Genomic DNA, 19,843 nt, shown 5'->3' with positions numbered 1-19,843 from the left:
TCCCAAGCAGCTGGGATTATAGGCGTGTACTACCATGCCCAGCTAATTTTTGTATTATTAGTAGAGATAGGGTTTCACCATCTTGGCCAGGCTGGTCTGGAACTCCCTACCTCAGGTGATCCGCCTGCATCGGCCTCCCAAAGTGCTGGGATGACAGGCGTGAGCCACTGCACTCTGCCAAAATTTTTAAAAAACTTAGCCAGGTGTGGTGGCATGTGCTTTGCAGCCTCAGCTACTTGGGAGGCTGAGGCGAGAGGGATTGCCTGAGCCAGTGAGCCCAGGAGTTTGAGGCTCCAGTGAGCTGTGTTCACACCACTGCCCTTTAAATATTTTAATGAAAGCTACATTGAAGGTAGAACATCACATACAGTCTAGGCTCCAAGATTCTGACTCCAGATAAAAAAGTTACTGATCGGGCGCCTGCAATTCCAGCTATTCGGGAGCCTGAGGTGGGAGAATCGCTTGAACCTGGGAGGTGGAGGTTGCAGTGAGCAGAGATGGTGCCATTGCACTCCAGCGTGGGCAACTAGAGCAAGACACCATCTGAAAATAATTAAAAAGTTACTGATACAGCCTGGCACTGTGGTTCATGCCTGTAATCCCAGCACTTTGGGAGATTGAGGTGGGCGGATCACAAGGTCAGGAGTTCGAGACCAGCCTGGACAACACGGTGAAACCCCGTCTCTACTAAAAATACAAAAATCAGGCCGGGCGCAGTGGCTCAAGCCTGTAATCCCAGCACTTTGGGAGGCCGAGACGGGCGGATCACGAGGTCAGGAGATCGAGACCATCCTGGCTAACACGGTGAAACCCCGTCTCTACTAAAAAATACAAAAAACTAGCCGGGCGCAGTGGCGGGCGCCTGTAGTCCCAGCTACTCGGGAGGCTGAGGCAGGAGAATGGCGTGAACCCGGGAGGCGGAGCTTGCAGTGAGCTGAGATCCGGCCACTGCACTCCAGCCTGGGCGGCAGAGCGAGACTCCGTCTCAAAAAAAAAAAAAAAAAAAAAATCAGCCGGGAGTGGTGGCGGGCACCTGTAATCCCAGCTACTCAGGAGGCTGAGGCAGGAGGATGGCTTGTTCCCGGGAGGCGGAGCTTGCATTCAGCTGAGATCACGCCATTGCACTCCAGCCTGGGTGACAAGAACGATACTCAAACTCAAAAAAAAAAAAAAAAGTTACTGATAGGACTAGACTATCTTTTAGGTGTATTGAGGCAGAGAAAATTTTTGAGAACTGGTGGATTAGAGAAGTAGAAGCTGCCGTAGGTTTAAGAGTTGCACTAATCCAGCTTTTCACAGGCCTCTATTGCCTCTGGTTTCTCAAAATGGTTTTGGTTTTCATATTTTAACCCTTATGGCAGCGGACAAACATAAATTGCAGAGATTCCTGACTGCTGACATGGCCCTGGTGGTGACAGTCTATGCACCAATCACTTTTCCTCCTGCATCTGTGCTGCTTTTCAAGCAGAAAAGCAATGGTAAGTTGAGCCACAGAGATGAACAGACCCTGCAGGCCCTTAATAGGATGAACACTGTTTTCTCTTCTGTATTTAGATTTGGGAGCCAAATGGTATGGAGAAGGTAATGATGGTTTTCAAAATACAGTAAGTCTTCACTTAACGTTGTTTTAAGTGAAACAGTGTATAGCCAGTCTTCAAATAACTGCCTTTTGTTCAACATCCTTTCCTTGTAACAACTGATGAGAAAAAATACGGTTTTGTTATACATCATTTCTCTTCAAGTACAAGTTTTCAAGAACCTATTGACAAGGTTAAGTGTGGACTTAGCAGTTTACCAATCTTAGCCTCAGATTGGGCTAGGGCAGGGATGACAAACCAGGCTCTTACGTGGGTCTTTAGATGGACTGGGGCAATAAATGAAGACTTTGGCCTGTAAATTCCTAAATAGCTTCTTTGCTTTTGTGCTTTAGGAATGCACAGCCTCATTGCTACAGGCCATCTTATGTCAGTAGATCCAGACAGAATGGTCATCAAGAGAGTCGTTTTGAGCGGTCATCCTTTCAAAATTTTTACTAAGATGGCAGTAGTACGTTACATGTTCTTCAACAGAGGTAGGTATGAAGGAGGAGGATGGGATCTGATTGCCTTTGTGGTATGAAGGTTGGGTTTACATTTTGTGGGTAAATATTTCATCTTGGTGTTTTATGTGTTTGATTCTAAGAGGATGTGCTGTGGTTTAAACCAGTGGAACTGAGAACAAAGTGGGGCCGGAGAGGACATATCAAGGAGCCTTTAGGTAAGGAAACATGGGATTTGGGACCATGTCTACGTTTCTGCAGTGATGCTAAATGACTATTGGGTTGGAAGTCATTGCTTTAAAATTTTCTACTTTTAATTAGACTGACTTGTTCTGTTTTCTTTCTAGGTACCCATGGCCACATGAAATGCAGCTTTGATGGGAAGCTAAAATCTCAAGACACAGTACTGATGAACCTCTATAAACGAGTTTTCCCCAAATGGACTTACGATCCATATGTACCAGAACCAGTACCCTGGGTGAAAAGTGAGAGTTCTTCAGCAGTACCTCAGGAGGGCATGGAGTAATGGATTCAAAGAGATTCCTTCTTACTGGTGCCAGCCAGTAGTCAGGGATGGGAGGCACAAGTTGTGATTGGGCAGTTTATTTTCTATGTCAGCCTGTCAGTCTGCTGCCCCATTTTGCAAGACTTTTTTTTAGCCTTGACAAAATGTCTCAGTTAAGTATGAAAGTTTTTCTACTACTTAGTCCAAAAAAACTATTAAATCTTAATGAAATAACCACTCCATTAAGAATCTGATAACTAAGAGTTGACTGACTAGGAAACAAAATGTCTTCAGTATCTAAAGACACTGAATCCCACCATTTCCTTTTCTGTAAATTAAACAGAAACAGACTGATAAGCTGGCCTTTCAGCCTGCTTCACCCAAGTTATGGAGGAGGTTAAGTCTACATTTCCACCACTAAGCACAATACAAATGTTCTTTACTTCTGGGGAAACAGTTTGAAAATGTTGAGACAGCACAGCAGCCACTCCAACACCAGCTGTAGGTTCAATGAGTAGTTTCATCCTCTCCCACACCAGCTGGGTTGCACGCTGTTGATATGGAAGGGAGTAGGAATTAGTTATAGGGGAGTCTAGTTGGTTTACTTATAAAGGTCAGATGAGAATATATGTCCAGTTTGAATTTTCTTATCACTGTGTATACATGCTTCCCAAAGCTTTTCTTTAATTCTAACTCTGCTTCTGTCAAGAGGGTTGTCATTAATACATCTAGGGTACCCTCCCATGTCATGAAGTTACCTTGTCAAGTTCCCGTGGGTCACTTGCTACTCCTAACAGAAGGTTCTTCTGCCTAAGAAGTTATACCATGCTTTGTTATTTCTTTTCCTGTTGGAGCCTTACCTTAATTTCATCCTCTGTAACAGTGAAGATATCATCCACAAGGTCCCTGATAATAGGCCAGGTGTTCAAGCCAATGCTGGATTTGACACCATCTGCTATGGTGTCTGGAGGATAAAGATTGGGCATCAGTTCCCCCTTCAGCTTGGACTGGTAGCAATCATCTGCATTCAAGGGTTCAGCAGCATATACTTTCACACTAGGTTTCAGAGCCTGGGAAGAGGAATATTAAGACATCTTACAACAAACCACAACATTGCCTGTATGTCTAAAAGAAAATAGGGGCAGGGTGTGGTGGCTTATGCCTGTAATCCCAACACTTTGGGAGCCCAAGGCAGGTAGATCAGCTGAGGTCAGGAGTTCGAGACCAGCCTGGCCAACATGGTGAAATGCAGTCTCAACTAAAAATACAAAAATTAGCCAGGCATGGTGGTGGGCACCTGTAATCCCAGCTACTTGAGAGGCTGAGGTAGGAGAATCGCTTGAACTCGGGAGGCATAGGTTGCAGTGAGCTGAGATCACACCACTACACTCCAGCCTAGGCAACAGAGCTATACTATCTCAAAAAAAAGAAAATAGGAACAATAAGTAATACATTTCTGCCCAAGTAAGAGCCTTTCATTTTATGGATATAATGAAAATATTTTCAAGCACTTTATAAATAAATTATATGTCTGATACTAGCCTTCCATTGCCTGGATCGCATCTGATTCTCCTGGTAATTTGAGAAAAGGGTAGCCTCTTGGTATGGATAGTAGCTTGATGACATGGAATTCAGGGAAAAGACTTATGGTGTCACTTATGGTAACTGCTTTTGTGCTGTAAAATTGTCATGGATTAAGAAGAGAGTTGGCCAGGTGCAGTGGCTCACACCTGTAATCCTAGCACTTTGGGAGGCCAGAATAAGGATTGCTTGAGCCCAGGAGTTCAAGACCAACCTGGCCAACATAGCAAGACCCCATCTCTTAAAAAAAAAAAAATACTAAAAATAATAAATAGCCTAGGTGCAGTGGCTCACGCCTGTAATCCCAGCACTTTCGGAGGCCAAGGCAGGCAGATCATCAGGTCAGGAGTTCAAGAACAGCCTTACCAACATGGTGAAACCCCGTCTCTACTGCAAAAAAAATGCAAAAAAATTAGCGGGGTGTGGTGGCGTGTGCCTGTAATCCTAGCTACTCAGGAGGCTGAGAGGAGAATTGCTTGAGCCCGGGAGGTGGAGGTGGAAGTGAGCCAGGATCGTGTCACTGCACTCCAGCCTGGATGACAGAGCAAAAGTCTGTCTTGAAGAAAAAAAAAATAGTAAATAGAGTAGTGAGGCAGAGACGGGCCTTCATCTCAAGTCCCAAAGGAATAAGGGGAAGGAATGGTAATGTGTGCAGAATTTTGAGCACGTGTATACAAATCATTTATGATGTAAAATAAATCCTCTGCTTGAAGTAGGGAATCTTCCAGAAGTTGCTCACCTTAATTGTAATTGCTATTCCAGCAATCATTCCTCCTCCACCTACAGGTACCACCAGTGCATCCACCAAAGGAACCTTTAGTGAAAAGAATAAAAACTGTAAATGGGCCTATTAGTAAGCAATTTTATATTTAATGTGTACATATAAAATAATTGAATATAGCCCAACAGCTTTACCAGTAGCTAACCAGGAAGAACTCGGCTATTTTACCTGGTTCAGCACTTCCAGGGCAATTGTCCCTTGTCCAGCTATCACTGCAGGCTCCTGGTTGGGATGTACCATGATGCCTTCTGTTTCTTCTTTAACTCTTTTTGCAACATTTTCTCTGGACTGAAAGTACATTAATTTAGTTTAATTGATTTGTATTTAATAGAGTCCCCAACAAGTTCCGTTTGGTCATTCAACATTTTATTGACCATCTACTTTTTTCAGACTTTGTTCAGGTACTAGAGATATATATGTTAATAAACAAAATATCTCTTCCCTCAAGGGGGTTATATTATATGGTAGAGATGGGGGAAGTAAATATATGGTATGTCTAAGTGCAATGGAGTAAAATGAAGGAATTTATTTCATATAGGGTAGCCAAGAAGAGCCTCTAGTAAAGTGACATTTTAAAAGATCTGAACAAGTGCTGTGGATGTCTAGAATATTCCAGGGAGGGGATAACAGTGCAAAGACTACAAAGTAGGAGTGCTTGGCCTTTCTGAGGAACAGCTGTAAAGGTTAGTATGGCTGGCACAGAGAGGGCAAGAGAAGTAATAGAATATGAGGTCAAGGCTGGGTGCAGTGGCTCATGCCTATAATCCCAGCACTCTGGGAGGCCAAGGTGGGCGAATCACTTCAGGTCAGGAGTTCAAGACCAGCCTTGCCAACACGGTGAAACCCTGTCTCTACTAAAAATACAAAAATTAGCCAGGTGTGGTGGCGCGTGCCTGTAATCCCAGCTACTCTGGTGGCTGAGGCATGAGAATCTCTTGAACCCAGGAAACAGGCTGCTGTGAGCTGAGATCGAACTACTGCACTCCAGCCTGGGTTGGACAGAGCGAGACCCTGTCTCAATAAAAGAAGATGAGGGGCTGGCCGCGGTGGCTTACACCTGTAATCCCAGCACTTTGGGAGGCCAAGGCAGGCGGAACATGAGGTCAGGAGTTCGAGGCCAGCCTGGCCAATACGGTGAAACCCTGTCTCTACTAAAGAATCAAGCCGGGCGCGGTGGCTCACGCCTGTAATCCCAGCACTTTGGAAGGCCGAGGCGGGCGGATCACAAGGTCAGGAGATCGAGACCACGGTGAAACCCCGTCTCTACTAAAAATACAAAAAATTAGCCGGGCGCGGTTGTGGGCACCTGTAGTCCCAGCTACTCGGGAGGCTGAGGCAGGAGAATGGCGTGAACCCGGGAGGCGGAGCTTAGTGAGCCGAGATCGCGCCACTGCACTCCAGCCTGGGCGACAGAGCGAGACTCCGTCTCAAAAAAAAAAAAAAAAAAAAAGAATCAAAAATTAGCTGGGTGTGGTGACACACGCCTGTAGTCCCAGCTACTCGGGAGGCTGAGGCAGAAGAATTGCTTGAACCCGGGAGGCGGAGGTTGCAGTGAGCAGAGATCGTGCCATTGCACTCCAGCCTGGGTGACAGAGGGAGATTCTGTCTCAAAAGAAAAAAAAAAAAAGATGAGGTCAAAAAGATAGGAATGTTTGAGTTCATCCAGGGCTTACATGATTGCAAGAACTCTGGTTTCCACTGTGTATGAGATGGGAAACCAACAGAAAATTTTGACTTGAAAAGAGACGAGTTCTGACTTTGTTAAATGGAGAGCTCTGTTGCTCAAAAAACCCTATAGTGGGGCAAGGGTGGATGCAGTGAGACCAGTTTGGCTACTGAATTGAATATAGGTGAGAATTGATGTTGGTTTGAATCAGGGTGGTTAACGGTAGACCCAGAAGCAGTTGGGTTATGGAAGTATGTTGAAAGCAAACTGAGATTTGGATGTGGAGTATGAGAGGGTTACCAAAGATGATTCCTGGCTGTGTGCAGTGGGTCATGCCTGTGAGCCTAGCATTTTGGGAGGGCAAGGTGGGAGGATTGCTTGAGCCTAGGGGTTTGAGACCAGCCTGGGCAACCGTGAGACCCTGTCTACAAAAAATAAAGGAATTAGGTGTGGTGGCATGCACCTGTAGTCCTAGCTACTCAACAGGCTGAGGCAGGAGGATCCCACAACATAGGAAGACTCCATCTCTAACAACAAAAAAAAAAGTTTTCAGAAACACAAAGATGACTCCAACTTTTTTTGTTTGAGTAACTAGAAGAATAAAAATTGCCATTTACTAAGATGAGAAACCCTGGAAGGGAAGAAATATAGGGAAGTAAGATCAGGAGTTTGGTTTTAGATGTAGTTTGAGATGCCTTTTAAGACATCAAGTGGGAAAATTAGGTAGCTGTTGGATATAAAAGACAGCTGTTAAGGGGAGAGAAGTTGGAGTTGTTAGACCATAGGTAATAATTTAAGCAATGAGACTAATGAGATCTTGTGAGTGTAGATAGAGAAAAGGTTGAGCATGTAACAGAAATAAAGAGGAAACCACAAAGGAGGCTGAGAAGGAGCAGCCGGTAAGGTAGAAAGAGCCATTGGTCAAATGAAAGCTGTTAAGGTGGTACCAAACACTGCTCTCCTTACCTCATCACTAGGTTCACAGTATACAATTGACGCTCCGTAGGCTTGTATTGCAAGTTTTTTACAGTCTGGAGCTGTCTGGGGCACCACAATATAAGCAGGAATTCCTGGGAGAGGAAAACATGTTTGGTTACTACAAGTCAGGAGAATGTAGAACAGAAACTTATGTGGTCAGATGTGGTGGCTCACGCCTGTAATCCCAGCACTTTGGGAGGCTGAGGCAGGTGGATCACGAGGTCAGGAGATCAAGACCATCCTGGCTAACATGGTGAAACCCCGTCTGTACTAAAAATACAAAAAAAAAAAAAAATGGCCGTGTATGGTGGTGGGCGCCTGTAGTCCCAGATACCTGAGAATGAGGCAGGACAATGGTGTGAACCTGGGAGGTAGAGCTTGCAGTGAGCCAAGATCATGCCACTGCACTCCAGCCTGGGCGACAGAGCGAGACTCCTTCTCACAAAAACAACAACAACAACAACAACAAACAAACATGTTTAGCCAGGTGTGGTGGCTCACGCCTGTAATCCTGGCACTTTGGGAGGCCAAGGCGGGTGGATTGCCTGAGCCCAGGAGTTCGAGACCAGCCTGGACAACATGGTGAAATTAGTATTTTGTATTTGTAAAATAAAAAAAATTAGCCAGGTGTGGTGGTGTGCACCTGTAGTCCCAGCTACTCAGGAGGCTGAGGCAGGAACCCGGGAGGCGGAGGTTCCAGTGAGCTGAGATCACGCCACTGCTTCCCAGCCTGGGTGACAGAGCAAAACTCTTGTTTTCAGAAAAAAAAAAAAAAAATTAAAAGAAACTGATGTTCATATTGCTTGCAATCAGATGGAGATTTCTTTGGAAAATTACTTACCAAAGCTATCATCACTCTCATGGAAATTAAGGACATTTTTCCCCTCCTTTCTGATGATCTACCCAGGACCTTGAGAAATCAAGTACCTTCCAGTTTGGCAGCATAGGTGAGGGCCTGGCCATGGTTTCCACTGCTGTGAGTAACAACAGCTTTCGGCTTCCCTTCTAAAGCATCAGGAACCAAGCTTCTGACGGCATTAAGAGCACCACGGATCTGAAAAAGAGGGATGGTGAATTCACATATTTGATTAAAACATTGTTTTGAAAAGCAAGGAGCTTTTCTAGATTTTCTATACTTAACATGCACATCCAATCTGTTACCAAATCTTATCGATTTACCTTCTAAATATCTCACGTGCATCTTTATTTTTTTATTTTTTGTTTTTTTGAGATGGAGTCTCTGTTACCCTGGCTGGAGTGCAGTGGCCCGATCTCAGCTCACTGCAACGTCCGCCTCCCCACACCACACCTATCCCCAGGGTCGGGTTCAAGTGATTCTCCTGCCTCAGCCTCCCAAGTAGCTGGGATTATAGGCCCCTGCCACCAAGCCTGGCTAAATTTTTTTTTTTAAGACCTAGTCTCGCTCTGTTGTCACCCAGGCTGGAGTGCAGTGCTGCAATCTCGGATCACTGCAAGCTCCACTTCCTAGGTTCACACCAATCTCCTGCCTCAGCCTCCTGAGTAGCTGGGACTACAGGTGCCCACCACCATACCCGGCTAATTTTTTTGAATTTTTAGTAGAGACGGGCTTTCCCTGTGTTACCCAGGATGGTCTCGATCTCCTGACCTCGTGATCCACCTGCCTCAGCCCCACAAAGTGCTGGGATTACATGCGTGAGCCTCTGCGCCCGGCCTTTTTCATTTTTATTTATTTATTTATTTTTGAGATGGAATCTTGCTCTATCGCTCATGCTGGAGTGCAGTGGTGCAATCTCAGCTCACTGCAACCTCTGCCTTCTGGGTTCAAGCGATTCTCCTGCCTCAGCCTCCCAAGCAGCTGGCATTACAGGTCCTGGCACCAAGACCGGCTCATTTTGTATTTTTAGTAGAAAGGGTTTCACCAAGGCTGGGCGCTGTGGCTCATGCCTGTAATCCCAGCACTTTGGGAGGCCAAGGTGGGCGGATCACGAGGTCAGGAGATCAAGACCATCCTGGCTAACACGGTGAAACCCCATCTCTACCAAAAATACAAAAAGAAATTAGTCAGGCGTGGTGGTGGGCACCTGTAGTCCCAGCTACTCGGGAGGCTGAGGCAGGAGAATGGCGTGAACCTGGAAGGCGGAGCTTGCAGTGAGCTGAGATGGTGCCAGTGCACTCCAGCCTGGGGGACAGAGCGAGACTCCGTCTCCAAACAAAACAAAATGAAAAAGCGTTTCAAGGCCGGGCGCGGTGGCTCAAGCCTGTAATCCCAGCACTTTGGGAGGCCGAGACGGGCGGATCACAAGGTCAGGAGATCGAGACCATCCTGGCTAACACGGTGAAACCCCGTCTCTACTAAAAAATACAAAAAACTAGCCGGGCGAGGTGGCGGGCGCCTGTGGTCCCAGCTACTCCGGAGGCTGAGGCAGGAGAATGGCGTGAACCCGGGAGGCGGAGCTTGCAGTGAGCTGAGATCCGGCCACTGCACTCCAGCCTGGGCGGCAGAGCGAGACTCCGTCTCAAAAAAAAAAAAAAAAAAAAGTTCTTTTTTTCCCTTTTTTCCAACCGTATAAAGGCATTAATTTACTTCTCTGCCTGTCTCATTGGGTGGTCACAATCAAATTGATATGTGAGGGGGTTTGAAAACAAACATGATACGCTGAGAAAAAGGATTGTTACCTTAAAAGATCCTGTCTTCTGGAAGAGCTCACATTTGAAGAAAAGATTGCGCCCTGTTAGTTGATTCAAAATGGAGCTTGTTAGCACTGGTGTGAGGTGGATAGAATCTCGAATGTTGATATGAGCTTTTTCAACATCAGCAAAGGAGATGCAGTACTGAGCACACATGGTTCTGAAACCCAGGAATAAGAAAGGGGTCAAAGCAAAGTCCGAGACAATATGTTTATTGAAGAGATTTTGAAAATATGTAACAGAATAGACCTGGGGCCTGTGGTATCATGTGGAAACTCTCCATTACTGGAGTGCCAGAATTTCTCTAAAAGAGATTTGACTTGGCCGGGCGCGGTGGCTCAAGCCTGTAATCCCAGCACTTTGGGAGGCTGAGGCGGGTGGATCACGAGGTCAGGAGATCGAGACTATCCTGGCTAACATGGTGAAACCCCGTCTCTACTAAAAATACAAAAAACTAGCCGGGCGTGGTGGCGGGCGCCTGTAGTCTCAGCTACTTGGGAGGCTGAGGCGGGAGAATGGCGTGAACCCGGGAGGCGGAGCTTGCAGTGAGCCGAGATCACGCCACTGCACTCCAGCCTGGGAGACACAGCGAGACTCCGTCTCAAAAAAAAAAAAAAAAAAAAAAAAAAAGAGATTTGACTTGCAAGCTGAACGAAGCTTTTCTGGTGAAGCTTTGAGGGAAGTTAACTGATGATGATTACAGAAGACTAAAGCCCATTCCCCACCACACCACCCATCTCTTAGCACTGTTGGCACTGCCACTGATCTCCACCTTCCTTTTTTTTTCCTTTTCTTTGAGACGGAGTCTTGCTCTGTAGTCCAGGCTGGAGTGCAGTGGCATGATCTCGGCTCACTGCAACCTCCGCCTCCCAGGTCCCGGTTCAAGCAATTCTCCTGCCTCAGCCTCCCGAGGAGCTGGGATTATAGGAATGTGCCATTGTGCCCAGCTAATTTTTGTATTTTTAGTAGAGACAGGGTTTCACCATGTTGGCCAGGCTGGTCTTGAATGTCTGACCTCATGATCCACCTGCCTTGGCCTCCCAAAGTGTTGGGATTACAGGCGTGAGCCACTGTGCCCAGCTCCACCTTTCTTTTAATCATTGTTATGAAGCTACTTGAATGAACTGGATTCAATTTTTATATTATTTTTAATTTATAAATTTAATTTTTTAATTGTTAGTAAACATTTAATAAATTGTTTATTGATACAGAAAAAATAGCTAGACTTTTCCATTTAAATAACTATGTTCATTTTCTTTATTTCCCTCTGCATTTGCTTTTTTTGTTTTTTGAGATGAAGTTTCGCTCATGTTGCCCAGGCTGGAGTGCACTGGTGCAATCCTGGCTCACCACAACCTCTGCCTCCTGGGTTCAAGCGATTCTCCTGCCTCAGCCTCCCGAGTAGCTGAGATTACAGGCATGTGCCACCATGCCCAGCTAATTTTGTATTTTTAATAGAGATGGGTTTCTCCATGTTGGTAAGGCTGGTCTCGAACTCCCGACCTCAGGTGATCCGCCTGCCTCGGCCTCCCAAAGTGCTGGGATTAGAGGCGTGAGCCACCGCACCCAGCTCCTTCTGCATTCTCAATACACATTACATAATAGTTGAAGCAAGCATTTTGTTTACTCCTATTACATTTGGCTCAGTTTATTTACAATTTTCATAATTTTTTTTTTTTTTTTTTGAGACAGAGTCTCACTCTGTCCCCCAGGCTGGAGTGCAGTGGCGCAATCTCGGCTCACTGCAAGCTCCGTCTCCCGGGTTCCCGCCATTCTCCTGCCTCAGCCTCCCGAGTAGCTGGGACTACAGGCGCCCGCCACCTCGCCCGGCTAGTTTTTTGTATTTTTTAGTAGAGACGGGGTTTCACCGTGTTAGTCAGGATGGTCTCAATCTCCTGACCTCGTGATCCGCCCGTCTCGGCCTCCCAAAGTGCTGGGATTACAGGCTTGAGCCACCGCGCCCGGCCCAATTTTCATAATTATAATTTTCTTTTCTTTTTTTTTTTTTTGAGACGGAGTCTCAGGCTGTTGCCCAGGCTGGAGTGCAGTGGCGCGATCTCGGCTCACTGCAAGCTCCGCCTCCCGGGTTCCCGCCATTCTCCTGCCTCAGCCTCCTGAGTAGCTGGGACTACAGGCGCCCGCCACCGCGCCCGGCTAATTTTTTGTATTTTTAGTAGAGACGGGGTTTCACTGTGGTCTCGATCTCCTGACCTTGTGATCCGCCCGCCTTGGCCTCCCAAAGTGCTGGGATTACAGGCTTGAGCCACCGCACCCGGCCATAATTATAATTTTCAATAACTACATTAAGCTTCCACTTTCCACTGTGTTTATTGTAGTAGTTAAATATGAAGTTCCTCTATTTTTTCCTTATTACAAAATAATCTATCTTTATTAGAAAACCGAGTTAATCTGAAAATACAGAGATACAAAAAGAACATGAAAATAGACACTAAACCTTCCTACTTAAAGACAGTTGCTATCTAGTGGTTTACTTTTCCAGGCCCAACTACATGTGAAGACAAAACTCTTCGGTAGGTTTGGTAACTTGTTTTTATCAGACAATAATATGAATATCAGTGAATCTCATCAGTGAGTACATTTATCCACCTTTTTTTTTTTTTTGAGATGGAGTTTCGCTTTCTCACCCAGACTAGAGTGCAGTGGCATGATTGCGGCTCACTGCAACCTCCGCCTCCCGGGTTTTTTTTCTTTTTTTTTTTTGAGATGGAGTCTCGCTCTGTCGCCCAGGCTGGAGTGCAGTGGCCGGATCTCAGCTCACTGCAAGCTCCGCCTCCCGGGTTTAAGCAGTTCTCCTGCCTCAACCTCCGGAGTTGCTGGGACTACAGGCACCCACCACCACACCCAGCTAATTTTTATATTTTTAGTAGAGGCGGGGTTTCACTGTGTTGGCCAGGCTGGTCTCTAACTCCTGACCTCAGGCAATCCACCTGCCTCAGCCTCCCAAAGTGCTGGGATTACAGGCGTGAGCCACTGTGCCCGGCTTTATCCAACTTTTAAAATGACAAAAATACAGTAATTTAGCTGGGTGCAGTGACACATGCTGGTAGTCCCCTCTACTTGGAAGGCTGAAGCAGGAGGCTTGCTTGAGCCCAGGAGTGTGTTATGATCATGCCTAGGAATAGCCACTGTATTGTGGCCTGGGCAACCGTAAGCAAGACTCTGTCTCTTAAGAAAGAAAAAATCATAATTTTAAGTTTACATAGCTCAAATGAACATTTGGATTTCCTTTTGTTGTTGGCTGTAAGAACGACGTAATGAATAGCCTTGTTGCAAGATTTTTGTGTACCTCCCTCAGTCCTTAGGGTAGATTTCACCAAATGGTATTTTGTATCAAAAGGCATGCACATTTCTAAGACATCTGATACCCACTGCCAAACTGATCTCCAGAAGGGTCCTATATTACATCAATTTGTACTCCCAACAACAATTTTAATGGAATGCTTATTTTCCTTCATTCTTTCTATATCATTTTTATGCCACTTTAATTATGTCTAGTAGTTGTTTTATTTTTGAGACGGAACCTCGCCCTGTCGCCCAGGCTGGAGTGCAGTGGTGGGATCTTGGCTCACTGCAACCTCTGCCTCCCAAGTTCAAGTGATTCTCCTGCCTCAGCCTCCCAAGTAGCTGGGACTACAGGTGCCTGCCACCATACCCGGCTAATTTTTTGTATTTTTAGTAGATACGGGGTTTCACCGTGTTAGCCAGGATTGTCTCCATCTCCTGACTTCGTGATCTGCCCGCCTCAGCCTCCCAAAGTGCTGAGATTACAGGCATGAGCCACTGCGCCTGGCAATGTCTAGTAGTTTTAATTTACATTAATTACTAGTGATCAAACTTTTTTTTTTTTTTTGAGACAGAGTCTCGCTCTGTCGCCCAGGCTGGAGTCCAGTGGCCGGATCTCAGCTCACTGCAAGCTCCGCCTCCCGGGTTCACGCCATTCTCCTGCCTCAGCCTCCCCAGTAGCTGGGACTACAGGTGCCCGCCACCTCACCCGGCTAGTTTTTTTTGTTTGTATTTTAGTAGAGACGGGGTTTCGCCGTGTTAGCCAGGATGGTCTCGATCTCCTGACCTCGTGATCCACCCATCTCGGCCTCCCAAAGTGCTGAGATTACAGGCGTGAGCCACCGTGCCCAGCCGACTCAATATTTTTTAATGTCAATTATGCCCCCTCGGCTGGGCACAGTGGCAGGAAGATTGCTTAAACCCAAGAGTTCAAGGCTGCCGTGAGTTATGATTGCACCACTGCAAAAGCAAGACCCTGTCTATTAAAAAACAGAACAAAACAAAAAAAAACAAGAGAGCAAAAAATAGTTGGCTGGGCGTGGTGGCTCATGCCTGTAATCCCAGCACTTTTGGAGGCCAAAGCGAGTGGATTACCTGAGGTCAGGAGTTCGAGACCAGAATGACTAACATGGTGAAATCCCATCTCCATTAAAAAAGCAAAAATTAGCGGGAGTGGTGGCATGTGCCTGTAGTCCCAGGTACTAGGGAGGCTGAGGCAGAAAAGTTGCTTGAACCTGGAAGGCAAAGGTTGCAGTGAGCCGAGATAGTTCCACTGCACTCCAGCCTGGGCGACAAAGTGAGACTCTGTCTCAAAAAAACACAACAAAAAATCCCAAAAAACCATGCCAGGCCTGAAGACTCAATATTTTTATGAATAAATGTCAATTATGCCCCCTTGGCAGGGTGCAGTGGCTCATACCTGTAATCTCAGCACTTTAGGTGGCCAAGGCGGGTGGACTGCTTGAGCTCAGGAGTTCAAGACCAGCCTGGGCAACATGTTGAAACCCTGTCTCTACCAAACATACAAAAATTAGCTGTGCAGGTGGCAGGCGCCTGCAGTGGTAATTCTATGATAAACAGTATGGTACTTCCTCAAAAAATTGAACATCGAATCATCCTATGATCTAGCAACTCCATTCCTGCATGTAGACCCTGTCTCTCAATAACAACAACAAAACCCAAAATACAAAACACCCACTATCAAAAATGAGATATGTTTTGGAGGTTGTAAATAGTTAGTCCTCTTAGTTGCAAGTGATAGAACCTCAATCTGAACTACCTTAGTAGGCACAAGGTGAAGGTGTTGAGATTTACTAGCTTATGGAATCCATGAAGAGTTGAATAAACCGTTGTAATGGGAGGAATATGAAGCTTCAGGAACAACTGGAACCAGAGATTTGAGAGTTTCCCAGACTCTTAGTCTCTCACCTCTGCTGCTTTCTGCATGTCGGCTTCTTTTTCACTGCAGGCGAGTTGGTTCCATATGGAACCAACTGACACATGGCTGCTGACAGCTCGTATGTTTTACATTTTATGGCTTCCACACTGGAGGCAAATTTTCTTTCTCAGTTTCAGTTCAAAAAATTCTGGGTAAGGACTCTGGCCCATCTTGGCCCAGAACCAGTGGCCAGGGTATGAGGTCATTTAAGACACCAGTATGCAATAGTCAGAAGTATTTACATAAACATGAAAAAGAAACAGAATGAGATCTGTAACACAGTATCAGTTAGGTACATTTAAAACACATACATACATAAAATAACATTACATATTACTGAAAGATACATGTACATTCAAAGACATATATCAAACACATTGGAGTGACTACCTAAGGAGGGAGAGAAAGAACATGAGTGGAAACTGGAATGAAGAGAAAAAAGATAAAATGAGAAAGGCCTTGTTAATGACAGTGTGGATAAATGAGTATGACTGGCTCAATTCCCTGCACCTGAGGGGAAAATAGCAAAATAAAGGAGTGATGGAGGAAAGAAAACAAAGAAAAGAAAAAGTTTTTTTGAGTGGGAGTAAGGGGCATTTGCCAAGTGAAAATAAAGGGGAGAATGCTGGGGAGATGATTCCATACATGTTCATTCCAGGAACAGAAGAGACATATCCTGATAGTGGATTGAATGGGGGACAGAGGTGTGAAGAATAAATCCTGGGCCAGGTATGGTGGCTCACACCTGTATTCCCAACACTTTGGAAGGCCAAGGTGGGAAGATTGCCAGAGGCAAGGAGTTTGAGACCAGCCTGGGCAACACAGGGAAACCCTGACTCTACAAATCATTATTATTATTATTTTGAGATGGAGTTTCGCTCTTGTCACCCAGGCTGGAGTGCAATGGCGCAATCAGGGCTCACTGCAACCTCCGCCTCCCGGATTCAAGCGATTCTCCTGCCTCAGCCTCCCAAGTAGCTGGGATTATAGGCATGTACCACTACACCTGGCTAATGTTTTCTGTTTAGTAGGGATGGGGTTTCACCATGTTGGTCGGGCTGGTCTCAAACTCCTGACCTCAGGTGATCCACCTGCCTCAGGCTCCTAAAGTGCTGGGATTACAGGTGTGAGCCATCACACCCGGCCAAATTTTTTTTTTTTTTTGAGATGGAGTCTCACTCTGTCGCCAGGCTGGAGTGCAGTGGTGAGATCTTGGCTCACTGCAACCTCTGCCTCTTAGGTTCAAGTGATTCTCCTGCCTCGGTCTCCCGAGTAGCTGGGATTACAGGCGCCCGCCACCATGTCCAGCTAGTTTTTATATTTTTAGTAGAGATGGGGTTTCACCATGTTGGCCAGGCTGGTCTCGAACTCCTGACCTCCAGTGATCTGCCCACCTTGGCTCCTACAGTGCTGGGATTACAGGTGTGAGGCACCGGCTTGAATAGCTTGAACCCGGGAGGCGGAGGTTGCTGTGAGCCAAGATCGCGCCACTGCATTCCATTCTAGGTGACAGAGCGAGACTCCGCCTCAAAAAAAAAAAAGGGAATAGTAATAACTACTCTTAGCAGATCTTCGAGGTCTCAAGTAATGGCCCGCGGTGCTAGTCCGGGCCTAAAATTGTTGTTTTTAAAAAAAATTCCAAATACCTAGAATTTTTTGCTTAATTTGTGGCTATTCATTTCTAATTTTATTACTTTGTGCTCAGTAAAAACGACCTGTAGAATTTTTACTTTTAGAAACTGAATTCAGGGCTGGGCGCCGTGGCTCACGCCTGTAATCCCAGCACTTTAGGAGGTTGAGGCGGGTGGATCACCTGAGGTCAGGAGTCCGAGACCAGCCTGGTCAACATGGTGAAACCCCATCTCTACTAAAAATACAAAAAATTAGCCGGGCATGGTAGTGGGCACCTGTAATGCCAGCTACTCGGGAGGCTGAGGCAAGAGAATCGCTTGAAACCAGGAAGCAGGTTGAGGTGAGACAAGATTGTGCCACTGCACTCCAGCCTGGACAACAAGAGTGAAACTCCGTCTCAAACAACGAAAAACAAAAAACAAAAAAACTCAGCACCTTTCATTGTTAATCAGACCTAAATATGGTTGTCTTTCCTTTCATTTCTTTTTACCTGGTATTTCATGAATCCTTTAAATCTGAGAATTCAAAAATTTCCACCAACTTAGTAAATTTTCTTCTACTATTTGATTATTGCTCTTCTGCAGTCAGCTCTATTATCCCCTTCTGGAACTCATATTTAATTATTAATTTTTGGTACCCCTTCTCCATGTCTCCCATCTTTGTCTCTCAGTTTTTATCTATTACCTTTTCCTTCTGAGTTCAGGTAAATTTTCTTGAACTGGTTTAACTTTTGGCATATCTAATCTGCAGTTCACTGACACTGTTGCATTACATTGGCAGTGCCATTTGTCCTAAGAAAGTTTTCTTGTTTTCCATTATTTTTCCATCTTAAAAAAAAAAAAAATCATGCGATGGCCTCTCAAATTTCAATGTGAAACAGATTTTTTTTTTTTTTTTTTTTTTTGAGACGGAGTCTCGCTTTGTCGCCCAGGCTGGAGTGCAGTGGCCAGATCTCAGCTCACTGCAAGCTCCGCCTCCCGGGTTTACGCCATTCTCCTGCCTCAGCCTCCCGAGTAGCTGGGACTACAGGCGCCCACCACCTCGCCCGGCTAGTTTTTTGTATTTTTAGTAGAGACGGGGTTTCACCATATTAGCCAGGATGGTCTCGATCTGCCGACCTCCTGATCCGCCCGTCTCAGCCTCCCAAAGTGCTGGGATTACAGGCTTGAGCCACCGTGCCCGGCCGAAACAGATTATTTTTTAACACTTCTTCCTATTTCTCTCAAATCTGGTGGCAAAGGCTGTCATTTGCCCTGACCACTCAAATGATTCCTCTTCTGAACTGTTGGATCTTTTCATCCATCTACTGACTTTCTCCTTATGCTTAACTTTCTGGTGACAAAATGTCACGTAAAAGGAACTGAAGGAGTTCTGTCAGAGGTTGTTGCAATCCCTTCGGCTCAGACTAAGGAATAATTGGTAACTATTCTGTGATGGGTGTGTTCTAAAGGCCTCTGGGGCTGTGAAGGAGCAACAGGTGGAGGCAGGCAGCCTTGGGGAAGGGAGCTTCACCTCTGCACAGTTCTCCAAAAAAAGGTTCAAGTACCAGTCTTCTGGTCTAGTTAAATTTTAAAGATGGGAAATTAAAATGTCAACCTGAGATCCAGAGCAGTATTTTTTTTCAAGAATCCACAGTGACACAGAAACTCCCAAATTGACTTTTTTTTTTTTTTTTTTGAGGCGGAGTCTCGCTCTGTAGGAGACTCCTGGGCTGAAGCGCAGTGGTGCGATCTCGGCTTACTGCAGCCTCCGCCTCCCGGGTTCAAGGGTTCAAGCGATCCGCCCGTCTCAGCCTCCCGAGTCGCCGGGATTACACGTCCCAAATCGACTTATATACCTCCTGATGTACTCCCTTCCACACGATTCCAACTATATCGTATGTATTTTTTTAAAAGTCAGGGGGCGGCCGGGCACAGTGGCTCACGCCTGTCATCCCAGCACTTTGGGAGGCCGAGGCGGGTGGATCACCTGAAGTCAGGAGTTCGAGACCAGCCTAGTGAAACCCCGTCTCTACAAAAAATACAAAAATTGGCCGGGTTTGGCGTCGTGCACCTGTAATCCCAGCTGCTAGGGAGGCTGAGGCAGGAGAATCGCTTGAATCCAGGAGGCGGAGGTTGCAGTGAGCCGAGATTGCTCCACTGCACTCCAGCCTGGGCGACAGAGCGAGGCTCCGTCTCAAAAAAAAAAAAAAAAAAAAAGAGGTTTTGGGGATGTGGCTTGCTGTCATGGAAAAGGCTCTGGTAGGTACTGATCCGCGGTGTCACCCTGGGCAATTTACTTCCGTTCTCTGGGATTCAGTTTCCTAATGTTAGAGAGGCTGAGGCGGGAGAATGGCGTGAACCCGGGAGAAGGAGGCTGCAGTGAGCCGAGATCGCGCCACTGCACTCCAGCCTGGGCGACAGAGCGAGACTCCGCCTCAAAAAAAAAAAAAAAAAAAAAAAAAGGGAATAGTAATAACTACTCTTAGCAGATCTTCAAGGTCCCCAGTAATGGCCCGCGGGCTAGTCCGGGCCTGTGGCGGGCGAGCCCGGCCTAAGGTGTCCAGAGGAGCCCAGGCTGCGGGGTGTCTCTGTCAATCCGAGTCCCAGACTAGTACCAGTGTCCTCGGTGGCCACGACAGCAGCAACGGCAGCCACCGCCGCAAACGCCCGCCCGGCCAGGCAAGGCCCGGCCTCGCCTCACCTCAGCTCCCCGCCGCCGCGCCTCCAGCTCCAGCCTCCGCGAGCCTCCCCGGCCGCACCTCTGCGCAC

General features: G+C 46.3%; 2 protein-coding genes across 4 annotated transcripts in view; one reads left to right on the top strand and one right to left on the bottom strand.

Moving 5' to 3' along the window:
* The window catches only part of TSR1 (TSR1 ribosome maturation factor), a 13,916-nt gene extending 9,833 nt beyond the window's left edge, over positions 1-4,083 (top strand). Inside the window, exons 12-15 of the mRNA XM_001086730.5 lie at positions 1,362-1,478; positions 1,931-2,071; positions 2,182-2,256; positions 2,386-4,083. Coding sequence (XP_001086730.4) covers positions 1,362-1,478; positions 1,931-2,071; positions 2,182-2,256; positions 2,386-2,564 — 512 coding nt within the window. The 3' untranslated portion in view covers positions 2,565-4,083. The remainder of the gene's footprint in view (positions 1-1,361; positions 1,479-1,930; positions 2,072-2,181; positions 2,257-2,385) is intronic.
* Positions 2,003-19,843, bottom strand: SRR (serine racemase). Of its 3 annotated transcripts, XM_077969808.1 has the most exons (10): positions 19,776-19,843; positions 16,856-16,987; positions 15,452-15,568; positions 10,208-10,379; positions 8,477-8,603; positions 7,538-7,641; positions 5,074-5,193; positions 4,864-4,938; positions 3,404-3,613; positions 2,003-3,094 (listed from the first exon to the last, which is right to left on the bottom strand). In XM_077969808.1, exons 3-10 carry the CDS (start codon positions 15,523-15,525, stop codon positions 2,879-2,881), a joined length of 1,098 nt encoding a protein of 365 aa, XP_077825934.1. In that variant the 5' UTR covers positions 15,526-15,568; positions 16,856-16,987; positions 19,776-19,843; the 3' UTR covers positions 2,003-2,878. The 3 variants fall into 3 exon arrangements, with proteins under 3 accessions (XP_077825934.1, XP_077825933.1, XP_001087203.4); XM_077969807.1 differs by lacking the exon at positions 16,856-16,987; XM_001087203.5 differs by lacking the exons at positions 15,452-15,568; positions 16,856-16,987.

The sequence above is a fragment of the Macaca mulatta genome, chromosome 16 (genome assembly GCF_049350105.2).
Source record: "Macaca mulatta isolate MMU2019108-1 chromosome 16, T2T-MMU8v2.0, whole genome shotgun sequence".
NCBI lineage: Eukaryota > Metazoa > Chordata > Mammalia > Primates > Cercopithecidae > Macaca > Macaca mulatta.
The sequence above is the reverse complement of the archived record's forward strand: the minus strand, read 5'-3'. Positions and strand labels throughout refer to the sequence as shown.

Excerpts from the sequence above, each read along its gene's own strand:
- SRR (XM_077969808.1), bottom strand. The coding sequence starts at position 15,525 with ATGTGTCAGTTGGTTCCATATGGAACCAACTCGCCTGCAGTGAAAAAG. Across the intron at positions 10,380-15,451 it reads ACATGCAGAAAGCAGCAGAG|AACCATGTGTGCTCAGTACT; the intron begins GTGAGAGACTAA and ends CCTGGGTTTCAG. Across the intron at positions 5,194-7,537 it reads ACTGTGAACCTAGTGATGAG|TCCAGAGAAAATGTTGCAAA; the intron begins GTAAGGAGAGCA and ends ATGTACTTTCAG.